General features: G+C 42.2%; 1 protein-coding gene across 8 annotated transcripts in view; it reads right to left on the bottom strand.

The window, feature by feature from the left end:
* The window catches only part of RNF24 (ring finger protein 24), a 167,162-nt gene continuing 148,984 nt past the window's right edge, over positions 1-18,178 (bottom strand). For all 8 annotated transcript variants that reach the window (XM_077116507.1, XM_077116515.1, XM_077116559.1 and 5 more), the window contains 2 exons: positions 9,857-9,936; positions 1-9,229 (listed from right to left, as the gene is read on the bottom strand). In XM_077116507.1, coding sequence (XP_076972622.1) covers positions 9,091-9,229; positions 9,857-9,936 — 219 coding nt within the window. In that variant the 3' untranslated portion in view covers positions 1-9,090. The remainder of the gene's footprint in view (positions 9,230-9,856; positions 9,937-18,178) is intronic.

The following is an 18,178-nucleotide window of genomic DNA, read 5'->3' as shown; positions in this document are numbered from 1 at the left end:
TAGTTTCAAAATTTTTATTTACATTTGTTTAAGTCAATTACATGCATGTTTTATTTTTTAAACAGGAGTGATTAGGCAAAAAATGTATTAGAATTTAAAATGGCAAATATACAAAAATATAGCTTACAAAAAACTGCGAATGTTTAAAAATATTCTGCTGCAGAATTCTTAGTGTACAAACACGTCTATGAAACCTGAGGCTCAGCATTTCATAAACCTTTTTGAGTGAGTTACACAATAGCTAGTGAGTAAATCCCAAAGGGCTAAACTTGAGACTAAAGTAACCCTTCCCCACCTCCTTCCTTACAATGATCTGTCAAGATAGAGACTCGAGTTATTAGGAACATTCTCTCTCTCCCTCTTGAAAACAGGCTGCCACCAGGAGGGCCTTCACAAAACTGGCCACCCCTGTTCCCCCCGCTCTAGCCCTTGCCTGGGCTGATGGGCGTGGGCAGTTGAAGACCAAGCAGGGTGCTAGTTAGTGGCTGGAGATGCACATGTTCCTGGCCAGGCTTGCTTTGGCAAAAGCTCCTGAGAAGAGCTCTATTAAAATATAAACAAGTCCCCTGACACTGATGGAAACCTACATTCTAGGTATGACATGTTCCTGGAGGAGGCGGGTGTTCTCCCCGATCCGACAGCCAAAGAAGTGAGGGCTGCATTGGTAAACCAACTGTGTTGACACTTAGCCTAGAAGCAGAATAAAGCTATTTGCATCTGCCATTAATTTGGGCTCCAAAGCTGAATTGGAGAAGTAACAAATGTACTGAACAAGTTCCTCTATTTTTGTCTTGATAGTTTCATTCAAAAAAATGGAAGCACATTCCGTGGCACATGGGATCTTTCATTAATCTTCTTTACGAAAGAAGCTATTTCCAGTCATTAGTTGTAAAGTGAGTTCACCAGAATTTAGGCACCCAGACACACATTCATCTCCTTTACTTGAGAAACTCCTAACAGTTAAGTGAAAGATACTAACCCAGGGCCAAAGATTCACCAAGTGGTATTTTAAAAATTCTTTTGATCCAGGGAAAGACTTGGTCTGCTGCTCTGGGTGGCAGATACTCTGGAGAGGTGGATGTGCTATGGAGGTAAGGACAGTGTTGGAAAGGGCTGAGAGGCACTGGGAGGCTGTGCTTCCTCCTAACTCCCATGGCTGTTTGGAGGAAGCATCTGACTTTCATCTCCTACAGGGGCAAAAATGAGCCTTTTTTTTTTTTAAATGAAAAGACTGTTGGTGGGGTAATTTCTGTTGTCAGATTTAAAAGCTGGATGAGGGGAAAATTCTGTAGGAAGCATCTTAAAATGCGTGTCCATAAAAAGGTTGGAAAGGAAAGAAAGCAAATCCATGAATTTGCATGGGCATTTAGACAGATCTGCAGTTAATTCTGAGGACATCTTCCATCCACTTGCCTAGCAGCCAAGACATCTGCCCCACTAAATAGATGCCTCACCCTGCTGCTTCTCAACCAACTGCCTCAAAACACAGGAGCTGGTCCAAGAGAGCATGACAGCTGTAGTGGACCTCACTGCAGGCTCTTGGCCCCCACCTGGAACCAGCCAAGATGGGGGCAGGTCCAGCAGCTTGTCCAGGCACCTGTAAGGGCTGCTCAGATCTGGATTAAAGCCCGCTTTCAACCACCGAGCTGGCATGAACATCATGTCACAGGTCAGACAGTCTGAAAACTCTGGTTTTGCTCTCCTGTTAGCTGGGCATTTATGGTGAGAGTAAGGAAAGGATTATTTGCAGCTTTTGTTTCTATAGGATTCCAGTATGTTGCAGTCAAGTAAAAATATGCCTTACTCAAAAGGAATGTAATTGCAAACACTTCCTCCTTCTGGGCTTACCTTTTAGAGATATTCTGATTTCTGAGATGGCTCTTGAATATGAATGCTTCCCTGAATATACTTGTCCAGATCATGAGATCATTAGAGTAAAAGAGAAAAACTTGTTAGTACTTGTATGTACAATCTGATCTTGGGAAGGATACACAGGAAGCAAATTAATGGTAGTGGGTGTTCAAGGGTTGAGGAGCTGGGTATGCTGGGGGTCAAGGATGCAAAGACTTTGTTTTTGTGGTCTGTGAACCCCCTGAAGGAAAACTTCGCAGTGAGTGGTCAAGTCAGGTGCATTGTGGGCCAAGGTGAGTGGAGGTAACCAGGGAGGAAAATGAGGGGAAAAGGAAGGAAGCCAGGCAAACTTGGACCCCAGGGGAAGTCCCTACTCAGGCTTCTAGGGTTGCTGTCCTATTGCTATTGTGAAAAGAGGAGCCCATGTGCACTGGATGATGTTATGTAATGTCAGCAGCTCCCATAGCCCCTAGGCCTACTGTAGCCTGTCTAGGCCCTGGACATACACTGTGGCCACCCTTCATGAGAGCCTGCGAGGAGGATGTTGGTAATACAAACCCTGGGGTTGAGTGATGGTGATTCAAATCACTCAGCACAGGACCTCTAGGAAGATGGCAGAACAAGGAGCTGCAGGGAGGGCTCACTCTTCCAAAATCAGTTAGTGGGTAGGCAGAAATTGTAAATAGTTGTTCTGGGGCTCTGGAGACCAGGGGAGTGCTGCACAGCATTCAGGGAAGAGTGGGACTAAGAGTGAAAAACTGAAAATCTGTGAGTAACTTGTATGGCCAAGGCTTCTGGTGCCCACCCCCACCCTTGAGGCAAGCAGCTTTGGGTCAGCCTGTCGAGTGGGCTTCAAGGGCCATGAAAGTCCTCCTCCCCAAGAAGGAGGGGTGGGGGGCAATGACCCAGTACTCATCCAGCTATTGGCTGGTGAATTTAGACCACTCGGTTCTCCTTCCTGCTTTAGCCTAATCTGACCAGGTGCTAGCTGTCACCTATCCACCCATGTCAGGGCTAAAATCCTACTTTCTTTACTGCAAAGAGACAGAAGAGCACCATCTGCCGAGCAGGCCAGGAAAGTGCAACTTTGGGGAGCTTTTTGGCTTCTTTCCTGACTCTCTCCCCAGGCCCCTTTGGAACTGGCCTGTACCCCTACTGTGGGTCCCTGACCCTGTTTTGGCTGGGAAATACAAACCAAGGGTCAAAGAATAGCCTAAATACAAACCCAAAGCACAACAAAATAGAGAAACTGACAAGAATGAGGAACTGACCTTTTGAATAACCTTATCAAGATAGAAAAAGTTACAAGCCATAATAAGAAACAGGAAAATATGGCCCAAAGGAACAAAAAGTCAGAGGAGACAGAATCTGGAACTGATAAGATGATGTTCAAACAAATCTAAGCAAATTAAACAATTTGGCTAAAGAGTAAAGGATATTAAGAAGATACTGGGTAAGCAAAAAGAATTTGAACACAAGCAAAAATAACCTCATGGGAATAAAAGGTACAATAAATGAAATGTAAAATACACAACAGATTTGAACAGGCAGAAGAAAGGACCAGTGAGCTAGGAAACAGCATCCAAATTCGGACAAAGGATCAGACTGAGAAAGGGATGGGGAAAATAGAGCAGGGTCTTTGGGAACTAACTGACAACACAAAGTGTGTGAACATTTGCGTCTGGATGTCCCAGAAGGAGAAGAGAAAGGAAAAGGGGTAGAAGGAATAGTTGGGAAAGTATGGCCAAGGACTTCCCAACTCTTATGTAAGAGTACACTTCTTAGACTCTTATTCAGGTCCAAGAAGTGTAAAGTACCCCAAAGCAAATTTAAAATCCGCATAAACCTATTCCAAGACATAACTAATCAGGGTGTCGAATACTTAAAAAATTCTGAAAGCAGCAAGAGAAAAGCAATTCATTACATATAAGAAATATAAGAAATGCCCAAAAAGTGTCAGTTTCTCATAAAAAATGATTTCTCCATCATCAAGGAGGTGAGAAGGCAGTAGTATGACATATTCAAGATACTGAAAGAGGAAAATTAGCAGCCAAGAATTCTCATCTGGCAAAACTGTCCTTTACAAATGATGGAGAGTTTAAGATATTCACAGAAGCTGACAGAATTCGTTAACAAGAGATCTGTCCTACAGGAAATACTAAAGGGAGTCCTGCAGGCTGAAAGGAAAGAATGGAGAGAGAGGTTTGGAGGAGAGCATAGAAATGAAGATTATCAGTAATGGCAATTAAAGGGGTTAAACACACACACACACACACACATATATATATATATACCAAAGGATAAAATGGTTAAAGTAAATACTGCCTTTACAGTAATAACATTGAATATAAATGGATTAAACTCCCTATCAAATGACACCGACTGGCAAACTGGATTAAAAAAAATATATTGTTCTATATGCTGTTTACAAGAAACTCACCTCAGACCCAAATATACAAATAGATTGAAAGTGAAAGGTTGGGAAAAGGTATTTCATGCACACCATAAGCAAAAAGCTGGTGTAGCTATACTAATATTGGACAAAATACACTTTAATAGCAAAGCTGTTATATGAGACAAAGAAGGACATTATATATTAATAATAGAAGGAGCAATCTACCAAGAAATCATCATCTAACTAGGGTGCTACAAAATACACGAGGCAAACTGGCAAAACTGAAGGGAGTGATAGACATGTCTACAATAGTTGGAAACTTCAACTGTTGATGCTCTATCAACAGAACATCTAGACAGAGGATCAATAAGAATACAGAAACTTGAATAATATGAAAATGAACTAGACTAAACACAAATACAGAATATAAGTGCTCATGGATTATTCTCAAGGACAGACCACATGTTTGATCACAAAACAAATCTTAATAAATTTTAAAAGACTGAAGTTACACAAAATACTTTCTCTGTAATGAAATGAAACTGGATGTCAATAACAGGCTGAGCACTGGAGAAATAATAAATTTATAGATGTTAACTGAATTAGCGGGGCAAAGAAGAAATTAGAAGAGAAATCAGCTTCTCAAGATCAGTGAAAATGAAAACATCCAAAACATGGGATACAGCAAAAGCAGTATTGAGAGGGAAATTTATAGCCCTAAGAGCCTACATTAAGAAGGAAGAAAGAGCTAAAATCAAAGACAAAATTCACACCTGGAGGCCCTAGGAAAAGCAGCAAAATAATCTCAATGCAAGCAGAAGGAAAGAAATTACAGAGCAGAAATGAAATTGAGAACAAAAAACTCATAAATTCAGAATTTTTTTTTTGAGATCAATAAAATTGACAAACCCTTAGCTAAACTGACAACAACAAAAAGATAAGAGGCCAATAAAATCAGAAATGAGAGGGGGGACATTACTTCTGACCCCACAAATAAAAGATGATAAGAAGATAGTAGGAACAATTGTATGCTAACAAATTAGATAGATGAAAGGGACTACATTTCTAGAAATAAATGAATAAACTACATGGCTTAAGAAATAGAAGACCTCAGCAAGCCAAGTAAAGAGTTTGAATCTGCCTTCAAAAACCTCCCAAGAAGGAAAAGTCCAGGACTGGATGATATCACAGGTCTACCAGTTATCCCAATAAGAATTAATACCATTCTGCTCAGGAAGAATTAATACCACTCTGCTCAAACTCTACCAGAAAATTGAAGAGGAGGGAACACTACCTTACTCATTCTATATAGCACAGATGCAGAAATCCTCAACAAAATACTTGCAAATTGAATCCAACTGTACATTAAAAGACCTATATGCCATCATGAAGTGGGTTTTATTCCAGGTATGCAAGGGTGCTTCAACACAAGAAAATCAATTAATGTAATATGCCACATTAGCAAATCTCTAAGCAGCTTTTCTCCTCAGCTCTGGGGAGGCCTCCCTGTATGTATTTCAGAAAACGTCACCAAAAAAGAACCACTACAGAGTCATTCTGAGTGGCTTAGGAGGGCAAAAGCAGGGTGGAGTCAGTAAGTCCACCCAAATGCTTTTGGAGTGGAGCTGTAGAAAGGGACAACGCCTGAGACCACTTCTCTATTGGATCTGAGGAACCTGGCATTGGGGAAAGGATCTTGATTAGTCAAAACTTGCCAAGAAGTCTTAGGCAGTGAAGGTCCCCTGGATCCCTCAACTGAGACTTCTCCCATGGGCCACCTCTCCCCATCTGGCCATATCTGTCTTGTCCTAACCTCTAGTTACGTGACCACAGGCTACAAGGACCTAACTGTCAGGGACAGGTCATCCAAATCATACTAAAGCAAAGAAAAGTGATACTTTACAACTCCTGATGTCTTCTGCCTACCCAACCAGAAATCAAATCAGGCTGGTTTTGTTGCATGTTCCTAAAGCCAGCTGAATGCAGTCATCTCCTTAGCTGCCCTTTTGGGGTCCAGATAGGGTTGAGTTATGGTCTCCTAGCCCACAGTGCATAAATAACATCTAATCTTGAAGCTGCTTAAGTCCTATGGTGCAAAAAGTCACCATAAAATCAGGCAGTGGCCCAAAACATACCAGAGTCTCCAATTGTTTACACATTAACAAAAGGACATCAGCAGCTCAGATACTGTGGAAGGGGACAGCCTCACTAGTCTTACTGTGGGGTTTGAACATGAGCCACAAGTATGAAGGGATCCTAAACCCATTCCTTATAAAAAGAAATCCTTGATGGAGATTTAACCTTGTCCTTCACACATACAACTGTGACTTTAATCAGGATCATCCCTGCCCTTTGCATGGGCATCAATGCAGAGGCACAGGAAAATCCTGGTGTAGGATACAGGTGATGTTGCTAAGAGTCGCAGGAATTACTAAGAGTAATACTGGACATGCTACAATCGAAGGATGCCAGACCAAGAAAGGGAGAGGACTAATAGGAGAACGAACTCATGTAGAACTCCGGTCTCCAGCCTAATTCTAGCAGCAGAAATGCATTTTTAAAAGTATTCCACATTCCCCGGTGTTATGGTCATGTTAGTGGGGCCTTATTGGGGTGAAGCTGATCCAAGCTGGTGCCCAGTAGGGAGGCAATGCATTCTTGTGCTTTTCTCTGACAGCATCATTTTGGCTTTGCTTTTCTGGTCCAGTGCTATGCATCAAGCACTTCAACCTGCTTTTAGCTTAGACCTAGTGAGATGAATTTGCCTCCCTACAAATTCAGGGATCTATCTGGTACTGAGGTACAAAAAAAAAAAAAACAGCTGCAACTAAAAGGCTACAATCCTACAAAAGCTGTGAGCTGAAATAATTTCCAGTACAGAGTTCAAGAAATTCCTTTGAGGGGGGAAAAAATTCCCTTTCTTATTGAAGCCCTGTAAAAGAGATTTGTCCCTAAGGCCATTCTATGGATATGATGGGTGTTGGCCAATAATGAGCCTAGTCCAAAAGGAAGCCTACTTTTGACATTGGTAAGTGAAAACATTTCACTACAAACTGAGTGTTTCCCAGCATTCAGCTCTATTGTGCTACTAGCAGAGAACGCAGACACAGAGTGGGAGTTATGTGAACAAGTAGTTCTGTTCATGGGTACCCAACAGGCTAAGGCTTTAACAATCTTCCACCCTTCCTGGCCTCCCCCCGCCCCCCCCCCCGCCCCAGCAAGCAGTTGTTAGTATAACATGAATAGGTCACACACAGGAAACCGCTGATTCTGACCAATTGGAAGTTAATTTTCAAAAATGAATTCTGCCCAGTGCTATTCTAGGAATTTTCCTCATATGACCCCAGCCATGGTAGGGGTCGTTCTAGTTGGTAGAGGTTGGATTCTAGAAAAAATTCCTGGGGACATGCTATGAGGAGGGTTGCGAAGTTCCCTCCATCCTCTCCGTACCTTATTTCCAAGTGAACATTCCCCTCCCCCAACCTGGTGTCTGTCAGAGGGAAGTGGAGGGTGGACCTGTGGAAAAGTACTTTTTATCGGACCCACCGTTGCCATTATACAGCTAATTTATACAATATTCAAGAATCCTAATGGATTCTGAGTCATTTCTAGAAAAGTTGGACAGAAAGAGCCTAAGAACAGCATGCATTTCTCTCCTATAAAGACATTTTCAATTAGTTATCAAAAGTTCAAATTCTGAGGAGGCACACCACCAAAAGGGCAAAGGGCCCTGCAGGAACTTCCTGAAACTATTTACAATTTCAAGTGGATCAATTGGCTTCAGAATTATGTAGGGATCTTATTTGGGATGCTTTACATTGTTAAAAAGTCAGTGACAAGCATTTATCTTTAAGTAGAAACACAGATAGGGCAAGAGAGGGAAGGAAGAAGGCAGGGCCCATGCCTCTGGGAAGAGGAGGGCAGGAAGGGTAGAGGCTGGGGGTTGGCACCTTCCTCGGGCCAGGAAGGCTGGCTGTGCTCAGGACACACTCCTCTTCAGAGGCTCTAAGGGGCCTGCAGTCACTTCCTGCAGAGGCACTGGGGAGAACTGCCCACGGACATGGTGGGCCAGGGCCCTCCCCTGCTGGGACTCCTGACTGGGCAGTTTGACCGTGCCTCACTGGTGAGCTGGAAGGGGAAATGATAGGAGATGGCTTCTGATCAAGCCTTTCCAGGCATGTCTAATGTTTTTAGCTTAGATGATCTGATAGCAGGTGTTGTGAAATCGAGGGTGAAGGGCTGGTGACAAGCGTAACTAAAGCCCTTGGCCAAATTAAAGGGACCTAATGTGAAAAGCCTTGCGTTGGTACCACCTCACCAACCACTGGCAACCAGACATGCTTTGACTGAGGTAACCCCTGGTTTTGTTGGCTTGGGGACTACCCAGGCAGGGGTGGGGTGGGGTTGCTGCTGCAAAGGCATGCACGGTCTGCATAGAAGCTCATTTGTCCACGGGGTGGGGGTGGGGCTTTGAAGGCCTGCCCTCAGTTACCTTCTCTAACACTTGTGTTTATCTTCAATTCTGCTTGATCAAGATTCACCTTAACATGGAGATAAGTGTCTGGGAGACAGGGCATAATGAAGGTAGCAAAAGACCTTCATGACATTTCTTGAACCAATCCCGCAGGCTCATCTACTCCTCTTCTCTGAGCATGGGGTAATGTCAGAGTGCTTTGGTTGTCACAAGACCCAACGTCTGGGCTCCCAGCTTAGCTGGCCCAAGAGTTCTTCATGAAACAAAGGAAGTGGCAACTCGTGCCCTGGGTAGAGAGCAGCCAACCCATAGACTGCTTGGTTCCTCCTGGCTCCACGTGGACGTCGTATCCAGCAACAGTCTGGGGAGCTTATACAATATTTTCTGCCCCGGGGAGGGGCCCCTGTGGGGGTCCACGGTCCTGCTTACTATGTAGCTGGGCCAGCTGCAGAACTGGCATGTTGCACAGTGGACACACTTTCCGAACCTCCAGCCACTTAATAAGGCACCTGCAGAATGAGACACCCAGGAGGGAAGGCGTCAGTCCTGTGCCCATGGCAGCCCAGGGGCCACAATGTGGCTACTACAGGTGTATTGAACACATCTGTCCCTTATGAGCACACTGGCTATGAACAACCAAAATCTTTAGGGGTGTCTTGTCTGGTTCTCAGGAGTGCCACCGCTAGGTGCAGGACCCACTATATCCTCTGCAGGACCTAAAGCTACCTTTCTTCCAAGGTGAAGCTAAGAAGCCAGAGTCACCATGCTTTGCCCTTAGGCATCCACAGCTTCTTACAGAAGAATGAAGTATACTGAGGAGGAAGGTGGGAAATAGGAAAAATAAAATTTCCTGATAGAAATACAAAGTGCATTAAGATTTCAAGAGAAGGAATAGTATTAATATGTAGAAGGAGACAGCCCTATACAACCATTTATATCCACACTTATTTTGATTAATAACTGGTTTTGATTAAATAAGTTCTTAGGAGAAGGAAGTTCTCATTGGAAAGTCCCAGTTCAGTAGCTGTTTATAGCCTGGGCTCCAGAAAGGTGTGGGCTTGCCTGGGTCTTGGCCGTAAGTTGGTCTATATGCTTCAAACTCGGGTCCCACTAAATAATTCCACATAAATACTCACTTTCTGTGGAAGGCGTGCTTACATGGACAAATCCCCAACTCATCTCGAGGCTTGAAGTCTTCTAGACACACTGCACAGAGCTGAAAGACAAATTCAGAAATAAGGGAGAGTGTAAGTATTTTCCTGGCCCATAGTAAAGTGCAGGCTCCTGAGACTCAACCAGTAGAAGGGATTTAAATGTCCCACACCCCTTCAAGTGAAAGCAGTAGGACTCAACGAAGTTATGTTCTTTCCATCTCACATCTTACAGATGGTGAACAGAAGGGAGAAGACAAAAAGCAAGTGCATTGGAAGAGTCTGATCTAGGTCTATCCTCACATGGGTTTAACATGGTTTAATATCCCTGTGGTGTGTAGAGGGACTGTGCTTTCTCCAGGGAATGCTCTGCCTACTCAGTAACACAGCCTGACACCAAGACCCACACTTGATGTCAGACCATGAGGCTGGACTCAGGGAATCAAAGGGTGGGAGTTATTCCAGGTAAACCAGTCAGTGCCACAGCCTCATCTAAAAATTAGCAATGTGACTCTTCTAGCTTGCTGAGTATCATACAGGAGAGCAAATGAAGTTCTCACCGTGAGGAGGAAGGAAACTGCTTGTACCCAAGAGGCACGAACTGGGTTCTCTGGTTCTTATGATGTGGCAACTATAAGGTGTGCTATTTACAGTTCCTGGGGGCTCCTACTTTGGCAATGTCCTTCTGTCAGTGCCTGTCTTTGTTATATAAGAAGTTATTAAAAAGTCACAGAACTACAATTTATGAACATGTGCACATGGGGCAAAGGCTGTTCCCTAACGGGTGGCTAGCTTCCAGTGCTCTGAAGGAGGTTCCAAGAGAGCAGGCAACTATGCCTTCATGCCCAGAAGCTGGGTTCCAACCACTACTGTGAGCCCCAACCCACTAGCTGCCTGACCTCTGCCACTATGACACCACTGAGCTCTGCTCCTCCAACTATAAAATGAGGACACCACCTGTCCCACCCCCCTCACAAGACTGTCATGAGCTCTAGTTGGTGGCAGGTTGAGGAAACAGACAGGCTACCCAATAACAGTTGTTTCATTAAAGCTTAAATTTGTGATGGAAACATCACTATTTCAAACCCATTGTTATTTTCTAGAGGCAGGTTGAAAACAAGCTGTGGGTAAAGAGGAGAAACTATCAGTTCCAGCTTTGGACTGAACTTTTATGGGCCTCAGTTTCCTATTTGTAAAGGGGGGTTGGAGGGCCCACCTCCTAGGCTATGTGACTAGGCCCTTTTTCCCTTTATCCAGCTCCCTCCTGGCACAGTCCTCTCCTTCAACAGGAGCAGGACTGCTGGCTCTGCCTCTGGAGACTGAGCACTGACTCACCCAAAAGGCAAGAAATTGGGTAAGTCACTTATTTTTTATTTTTTTATTAACGGAAAGAAAAAAAGAAAAAAAAAATTAACACAACATTTAGAAATCATACCATTCTACATATGCACTCAGTAATTCTTAACATCATCACATAGATGCTTGATCATTGTTTCTTAGTACGTTTGCATCGGTTTAGAGGAACTAGCAACACAACAGAAAAAGATATAAAATGTTAATATAAAGAAAAGAAATAAAAGTAGTAATAATAGTAAAAAACAGCAACAACAAACAAACCAACAAGCAAACAAAAACAAAAAAAACCCTATAGCTCAGATGCAGCTTCATTCAGTATTTTAACATGATTACTTTACAATTAGGTATTATTGTGCTGTCCATTTTTGAGTTTTTGTATCTAGTCCTGTTGCACAGTCTGTATCCCTTCAGCTTCAATTACCCATTGTCTTACCCTGTTTCTAACTCCTGCTGAACTCTGTTACCAATGACATATTTCAAGTTTATTCTCGAATGTCCGTTCACATCAGTGGGACCATACAGTATTTGTCCTTTAGTTTTTGGCTGGATTCACTCAGCATAATATTCTCTAGGTCCATCCATGTTATTACATGGTTCATAAGTTTATCTTGTCTTAAAGCTGCATAATATTCCATCGTATGTATATACCACAGTTTGTTCAGCCACTCTTCTGTTGATGGAGATTTTGGCTGTTTCCATCTCTTTGCAATTGTAAATAACGCTGCTATAAACATTGGTGTGCAAATGTCCGTTTGTGTCTTTGCCCTTAAGTCCTTTGAGTAGATACCTAGCAATGGTATTGCTGGGTCGTATGGCAATTCTATATTCAGCTTTTTGAGGAACCGCCAAACTGCCTTCCACCCTTTGACATTCCCACCAACAGTGGATAAGTGTGCCTCTTTCTCCGCATCCTCTCCAGCACTTGTCATTTTCTGTTTTGTTGATAATGGCCATTCTGGTGAGTGTGAGATGATATCTCATTGTGGTTTTGATTTGCATTTCTCTAATGGCCAGGGACATTGAGCATCTCTTCATGTGCCTCTTGGCCATCCGTATTTCTTCTTCTGGTAGGTGTCTGTTTAAGTCTTTTTCCCATTTTGTAATTGGGTTGGCTGTCTTTTTGTTGTTGAGTTGAACAATCTCTTTATAAATTCTGGATACTAGACCTTTATCTGATATGTCGTTTCCAAATATTGTCTCCCATTGTGTAGGCTGTCTTTCTACTTTCTTGATGAAGTTCTCTGATGCACAAAAGTGTTTAATTTTGAGGAGCTCCCATTTATTTATTTCCTTCTTCAGTGTTCTTGCTTTAGGTTTAAGGTCCATAAAACCACCTCCAGTTGTAAGATCCATAAGATATCTCCCAACATTTTCCTCTAACTGTTTTATGGTCTTAGACCTAATGTTTAGATCTTTGATCCATTTTGAGTTAACTTTTGTATAGGGTGTGAGAGATGGGTCTTCTTTCATTCTTTTGCATATGGATATCCAGTTCTCTAGGCACCATTTATTGAAGAGACTGTTCTGTCCCAGGTGAGTTGGCTTGACTGCCTTATCAAAGATCAAATGTCCATAGATGAGAGGGTCTATATCTGAGCACTCTATTCGATTCCATTGGTCGATATATCTATCTTTATGCCAATACCATGCTGTTTTGACCACTGTGGCTTCATAATATGCCTTAAAGTCAGGCAGCACGAGACCTCCAGCTTCGTTTTTTTCCTCAAGATGTTTTTAGCAATTCGGGGCACCCTGCCCTTCCAGATAAATTTGCTTATTGGTTTTTCTATTTCTGAAAAATAAATTGTTGGGATTTTGATTGGTATTGCATTGAATCTGTAAATCAATTTAGGTAGGATTGACATCTTAACTATATTTAGTCTTCCAATCCATGAACACGGTATGCCCTTCCATCTATTTAGGTCTTCTGGGATTTCTTTTAACAGTTTTTTGTAGTTTTCTTTATATAGGTTTTTTGTCTCTTTGGTTAAATTTATTCCTAGGTATTTTATTCTTTTAGTTGCGATTGTAAATGGGATTCGTTTCTTGATTTCCGCCCGGCTTGTTAATTACTAGTGTATAGAAAAGCTACAGATTTTTGAATGTTGATCTTGTAGCCTGCTACTTTGCTGTACTCATTTATTAGCTCTAGTAATTTTGTTGTGGATTTTTCTGGGTTTTCTACATATAGTATCATATCGTCTGCAAACAGTGATAGTTTTACTTCTTCCTTTCCGATTTTGATGCCTTGTATTTCTTTTTCTTGCCTAATTGCTCTGGCTAGAACTTCCAACACAATGTTGAATAATAGTGGTGATAGTGGACATCCTTGTCTTGTTCCTGATCTTAGGGGGAAAGTTTTCAATTTTTCCCCATTGAGGATGATATTAGCTGTGGGTTTTTCATATATTCCCTCTATCATTTTAAGGAAGTTCCCTTGTATTCCTATCTTTTGAAGTGTTTTCAGCAGGAAAGGATGTTGAGTCTTGTCAAATGCCTTCTCTGCATCAATTGAGATGATCATGTGATTTTTCTGCTTTGATTTGTTGATATGGTGTATTACATTAATTGATTTTCTTATGTTGAACCATCCTTGCATACCTGGGATGAATCCTACTTGGTCAGGATGTATAATTCTTTTAATGTGTTGTTGGATACGATTTGCTAGAATTTTATTGAGAATTTTTGCATCTGTATTCATTAGAGAGATTGGTCTGTAGTTTTCTTTTTTTGTAATATCTTTGCCTGGTTTTGGTATGAGGGTGATGTTGGCTTCATAGAATGAATTAGGTAGTTTTCCCTCCACTTTGATTATGTTAAACAGTTTGAGGAGAGTAGGTACTAATTCTTTCTGGAATGTTTGATAGAATTCACATGTGAAGCCGTCTGGTCCTGGACTTTTCTTTTTAGGGAGCTTTTGAATAACTAATTCAATCTCTTTACTTGTGATTGGTTTGTTGAGGTCGTCTATTTCTTCTTGAGTCAAAGTTGGTTGTTCATGTCTTTCCAGGAACCTGTCCATTTTTTCTAAATTGTTGTATTTATTAGCGTAAAGTTGTTCATAGTATCCTGTTATTACCTCCTTTATTTCTGTGAGGTCAGTAGTTATGTCTCCTCTTTCATTTCTAATCTTATTTATTTGCATCCTCTCTCTTCTTCTTTTTGTCAATCTTGCTAAGGGCCCATCAATCTTGTTGATTTTCTCATAGAACCAACTTCTGGTCTTATTGATTTTCTCTATTGTTTTCATGTTTTCAATTTCATTTATTTCTGCTCTAATCTTTGTTATTTCTTTCCTTTTACTTGCTTTGGGATTAGTTTGCTGTTCTTTCTCCAGTTCTTCCAAGTGGACAGTTAATTCCTGCATTTTTGCCTTTTCTTCTTTTCTGATAAAGGCATTTAGGGCAATAAATTTCCCTCTTAGCACTGCCTTTGCTGCGTCCCATAAGTTTTGATATGTTGTGTCTTCATTTTCATTTGCCTCTAGGTATTTACTAATTTCTCTTGCAATTTCTTCTTTGACCCACTTGTTGTTTAAGAGTGTGTTGTTGAGCCTCCATGTATTTATGAATTTTCTGGCACTCTGCCTATTATTGATTTCCAACTTCATTCCTTTATGATCCGAGAAAGTGTTGTGTATGATTTCAATATTTTTAAATTTGTTAAGACTTGCTTTGTGACCCAGCATATGGTCTATCTTTGAGAATGATCCATGAGCACTTGAAAAAAAGGTGTATCCTGCTGTTGTGGGATGTAATGTCCTATAAATGTCTGTTAAGTCAAGCTCATTTATAGTAATATTCAGGTTCTCTATTTCTTTATTGATCCTCTGTGTAGATGTTCTGTCCATTGATGAGAGTGGGGAATTGAAGTCTCCAACTATTATGGTATATGTGTCTATTTCCCTTTTCAGTGTTTGCAGTGTATTCCTCACGTATTTTGGGGCATTCTGGTTCGGTGCGTAAATATTTATGATTGTTATGTCTTCTTGCTTAATTGTTCCTTTTAATAGTATATAGTGTCCTTCTTTGTCTCTTTTAACTGTTTTACATTTGAAGTCTAACTTGTTGGATATTAGTATAGCCACTCCTGCTCTTTTCTGGTTGTTATTTGCATGAAATATCTTTTCCCAACCTTTCACTTTCAACCTATATTTATCTTTGGGTCTAAGATGTGTTTCCTGTAGACAGCATATAGAAGGATCCTGTTTTTTAATCCATTCTGCCAGTCTATCTTTTAATTGGGGAATTCAGTCCATTGACATTTAGAGTTATTACTGTTTGGATAATATTTTCCTCTACCATTTTGCCTTTTGTATTATATATATCATATCTGACTTTCCTTCTTTCTACACTTTTCTCCATGTCTCTCTCTTCTGTCTTTTCGGTTCTGACTCTAGTGCTTCCTTTAGTATTTCTTGCAGAGCTGGTCTCTTGGTCACAAATTCTCTCAATGACTTTTTGTCTGAGAATGTTTTAATTTCTCCCTCATTTTTGAAGGACAATTTTGCTGGATATAGGAGTCTTGGCTGGCAGTTTTTCTCTTTTAGTAACTTAAATATATCATCCCACTGTCTTCTAGCTTCCATGGTTTCTGCTGAGAAATCTACACATAGTCTTATTGGGTTTCCCTTGTATGTGACGGATTGTTTTTCTCTTGCTGCTTTCAAGATCCTCTCTTTCTCTTTGACCTCTGACATTCTAACTAGTAAGTGTCTTGGGGAACGCCTATTTGTGTCTAATCTCTTTGGGGTGCGCTGCACTTCTTGGATCTGTAATTTTAGGTCTTTCATAAGAGTTGGGAAATTTTCAGTGATAATTTCTTCCATTAGTTTTTCTCCTCCTTTTCCCTTCTCTTCTCCTTCTGGGATACCCACTACACGTATATTTGTACGGTTCACATTGTCCTTGAGTTCCCTGATACCTTGTTCAAATTTTTCCATTCTTTTCCGGATAGTTTCTGTTTCTTTTTGGAATTCAGATGTTTCATCCTCCAAATCACTAATTCTATCTTCTGTTTCTTTAAATCTGTCGTTGTAGGTATCCATTGTTTTTTCCATCTTTTCTACTTTATCTTTCACTTCCATAAGTTCTGTGATTTGTTTTTTCAGTTTTTCTATTTCTTCTTTATGTTCAGCCCATGTCTTCTTCATGTCCTCCCTCAATTTATCGATTTCGTTTTTGAAGAGGTTTTCCATTTCTGTTAGTATATTCAGCATTAGTTGTTTCAGCTCCTGTATCTCATTTGAACTATTGGTTTCTTCGTTTGACTGGGCCATATGTTCAATTTTCTGAGCGTGATCCGTTATCTTCTGCTGGCATCTGGGCATTTAGTCAGATTTCCCTGGGTGTTCGACCGCTCAGGTTGAAAGATTTTTCTGTGCAATCTCTGGGTTCTGTTTTTCTTATCCTGCCCAGTAGGTGGCGCTCGTGGCACACGTTTGTCTACGGGTTCCACCAGTGAAAGTTGCTGTGGGTCCTTTAACTCTGGAAAATTCTCGCCGTAGGGGAGGTTCGGTAGCCGAAGCGTCTTGGAAGAATGCCGGCCGGCCTGGGGTTCCGAATGCAGGGAGGGTCGCCGGCCGCCGCAGCACGGGAGAGCGTCCGGCCGAATTAGCTAGTCGGCCCGGGGTACCAAGCGTGGCAGGAGGGCGCCAGCTGTCGCAGCCCGGGAGAGTGCACTATTCCCAGCCGACGGGGGAGTCACGTGTTTGGAAGGGATCCCCCGGTCACTGTTCTCCGCTGTCTGGGGATTTCCGACCCAACTATCTCAGTTGTTCCGGGGGGCCTCGTGTGGTGGGGGCACCAGCCGCCGCGGCCTAAGGGGACCGCCTGTCCAATTCTACCAGCTGGCCTGGGAAGGTGGAGGGGAGGGACTCCAGTCGCTTGCCGTCCCACCCAGGAAAGCCCGTGCCCCTTGGTGATCTCACCGGAGCTGGTTCTCCTAGATAGTCAGCCATTCCAGGATGGGGTACGCCGTCCCTTTGATCTCCCTCGTGGCTCCGGGAGCTGCTCTGTATTATCTGCACTCCCCCAGTAGCTGTTCTGGAGGAGGAAAGGTGAGGGCGGCAAGGCGGTAGAGGCTGATGGTGGAGGAGCCGGTGAAGGCGGGGGAAGAGGGCCCTGTGGTGGTTGGAGAGCGGCCGGAGCAGGAGGGGGAGGAGGGGGGAGAGGGGAGAAGGAGGGCGGGCGGGTCGGCTGCTGCGGGGCGTGGGCGCCGCGCGGCGGGCCGGCGGGGAAAGAGAGGGGAGAAGGAGGGCGGGCGGGTCGGCTGCTGCAGGGCGTGGGCGCCGTGCGGCGGGCCGGCGGAGAAAGTCACTTATTTTTATTCACTTATATTTCTAGGAGCCAAAGTTGATTTGTAGTTCTTTCAAAATGGAGTTACTAATTATGGTTATAATGTTCTGTTCTTAAACAAATTCTAAAACCACAGCCATCTGATAAAAGCGCAAGATAAATTTGACATGTTATGCTAAAGGTGACCAAAAGGTAATAGCAGTTGAGAAAAGAGAAAAGCTCAGACCTGACTTGTTAGCAGTTCTCTCCAGGGCCAAACTCATTTTTCAACTTATCTTTATACATATTTTACAACTGAGATTTAACTTTCTAGTATTTCAAGGAAAGACAATATTTCGCCATTGTGACTTCCTGTCACTCTCTTTTAAAAAAATTGAGATGGAATTCATATACCATAATATTCACCCTTTTAAAGCATACAAGCCAGTGGTTTATTCAGAGTTGCGCTACCATCACCACTATCTAATTTAAGAGTATTTTCATTATCCTTCCCCCCAAAACCCTACCTATTAGCATTCAATTATTTCCCCTTCTCCTCAGTCCCTGGCAACCATTTCTGTCTCTCTGGATTTGCCTATTCTGGACATCTCATATGAATGAAATTGTACAGTATGGTCCTTTTGTATTTGTCTTCTTAGCATAATGTTTCCAAGAT

Source organism: Tamandua tetradactyla, chromosome 1 (assembly GCF_023851605.1).
Source record: "Tamandua tetradactyla isolate mTamTet1 chromosome 1, mTamTet1.pri, whole genome shotgun sequence".
NCBI classification, from domain to species: domain Eukaryota; kingdom Metazoa; phylum Chordata; class Mammalia; order Pilosa; family Myrmecophagidae; genus Tamandua; species Tamandua tetradactyla.
Note: the sequence above shows the minus strand (reverse complement) of the source record. Positions and strands in the feature narration are given on the sequence as shown.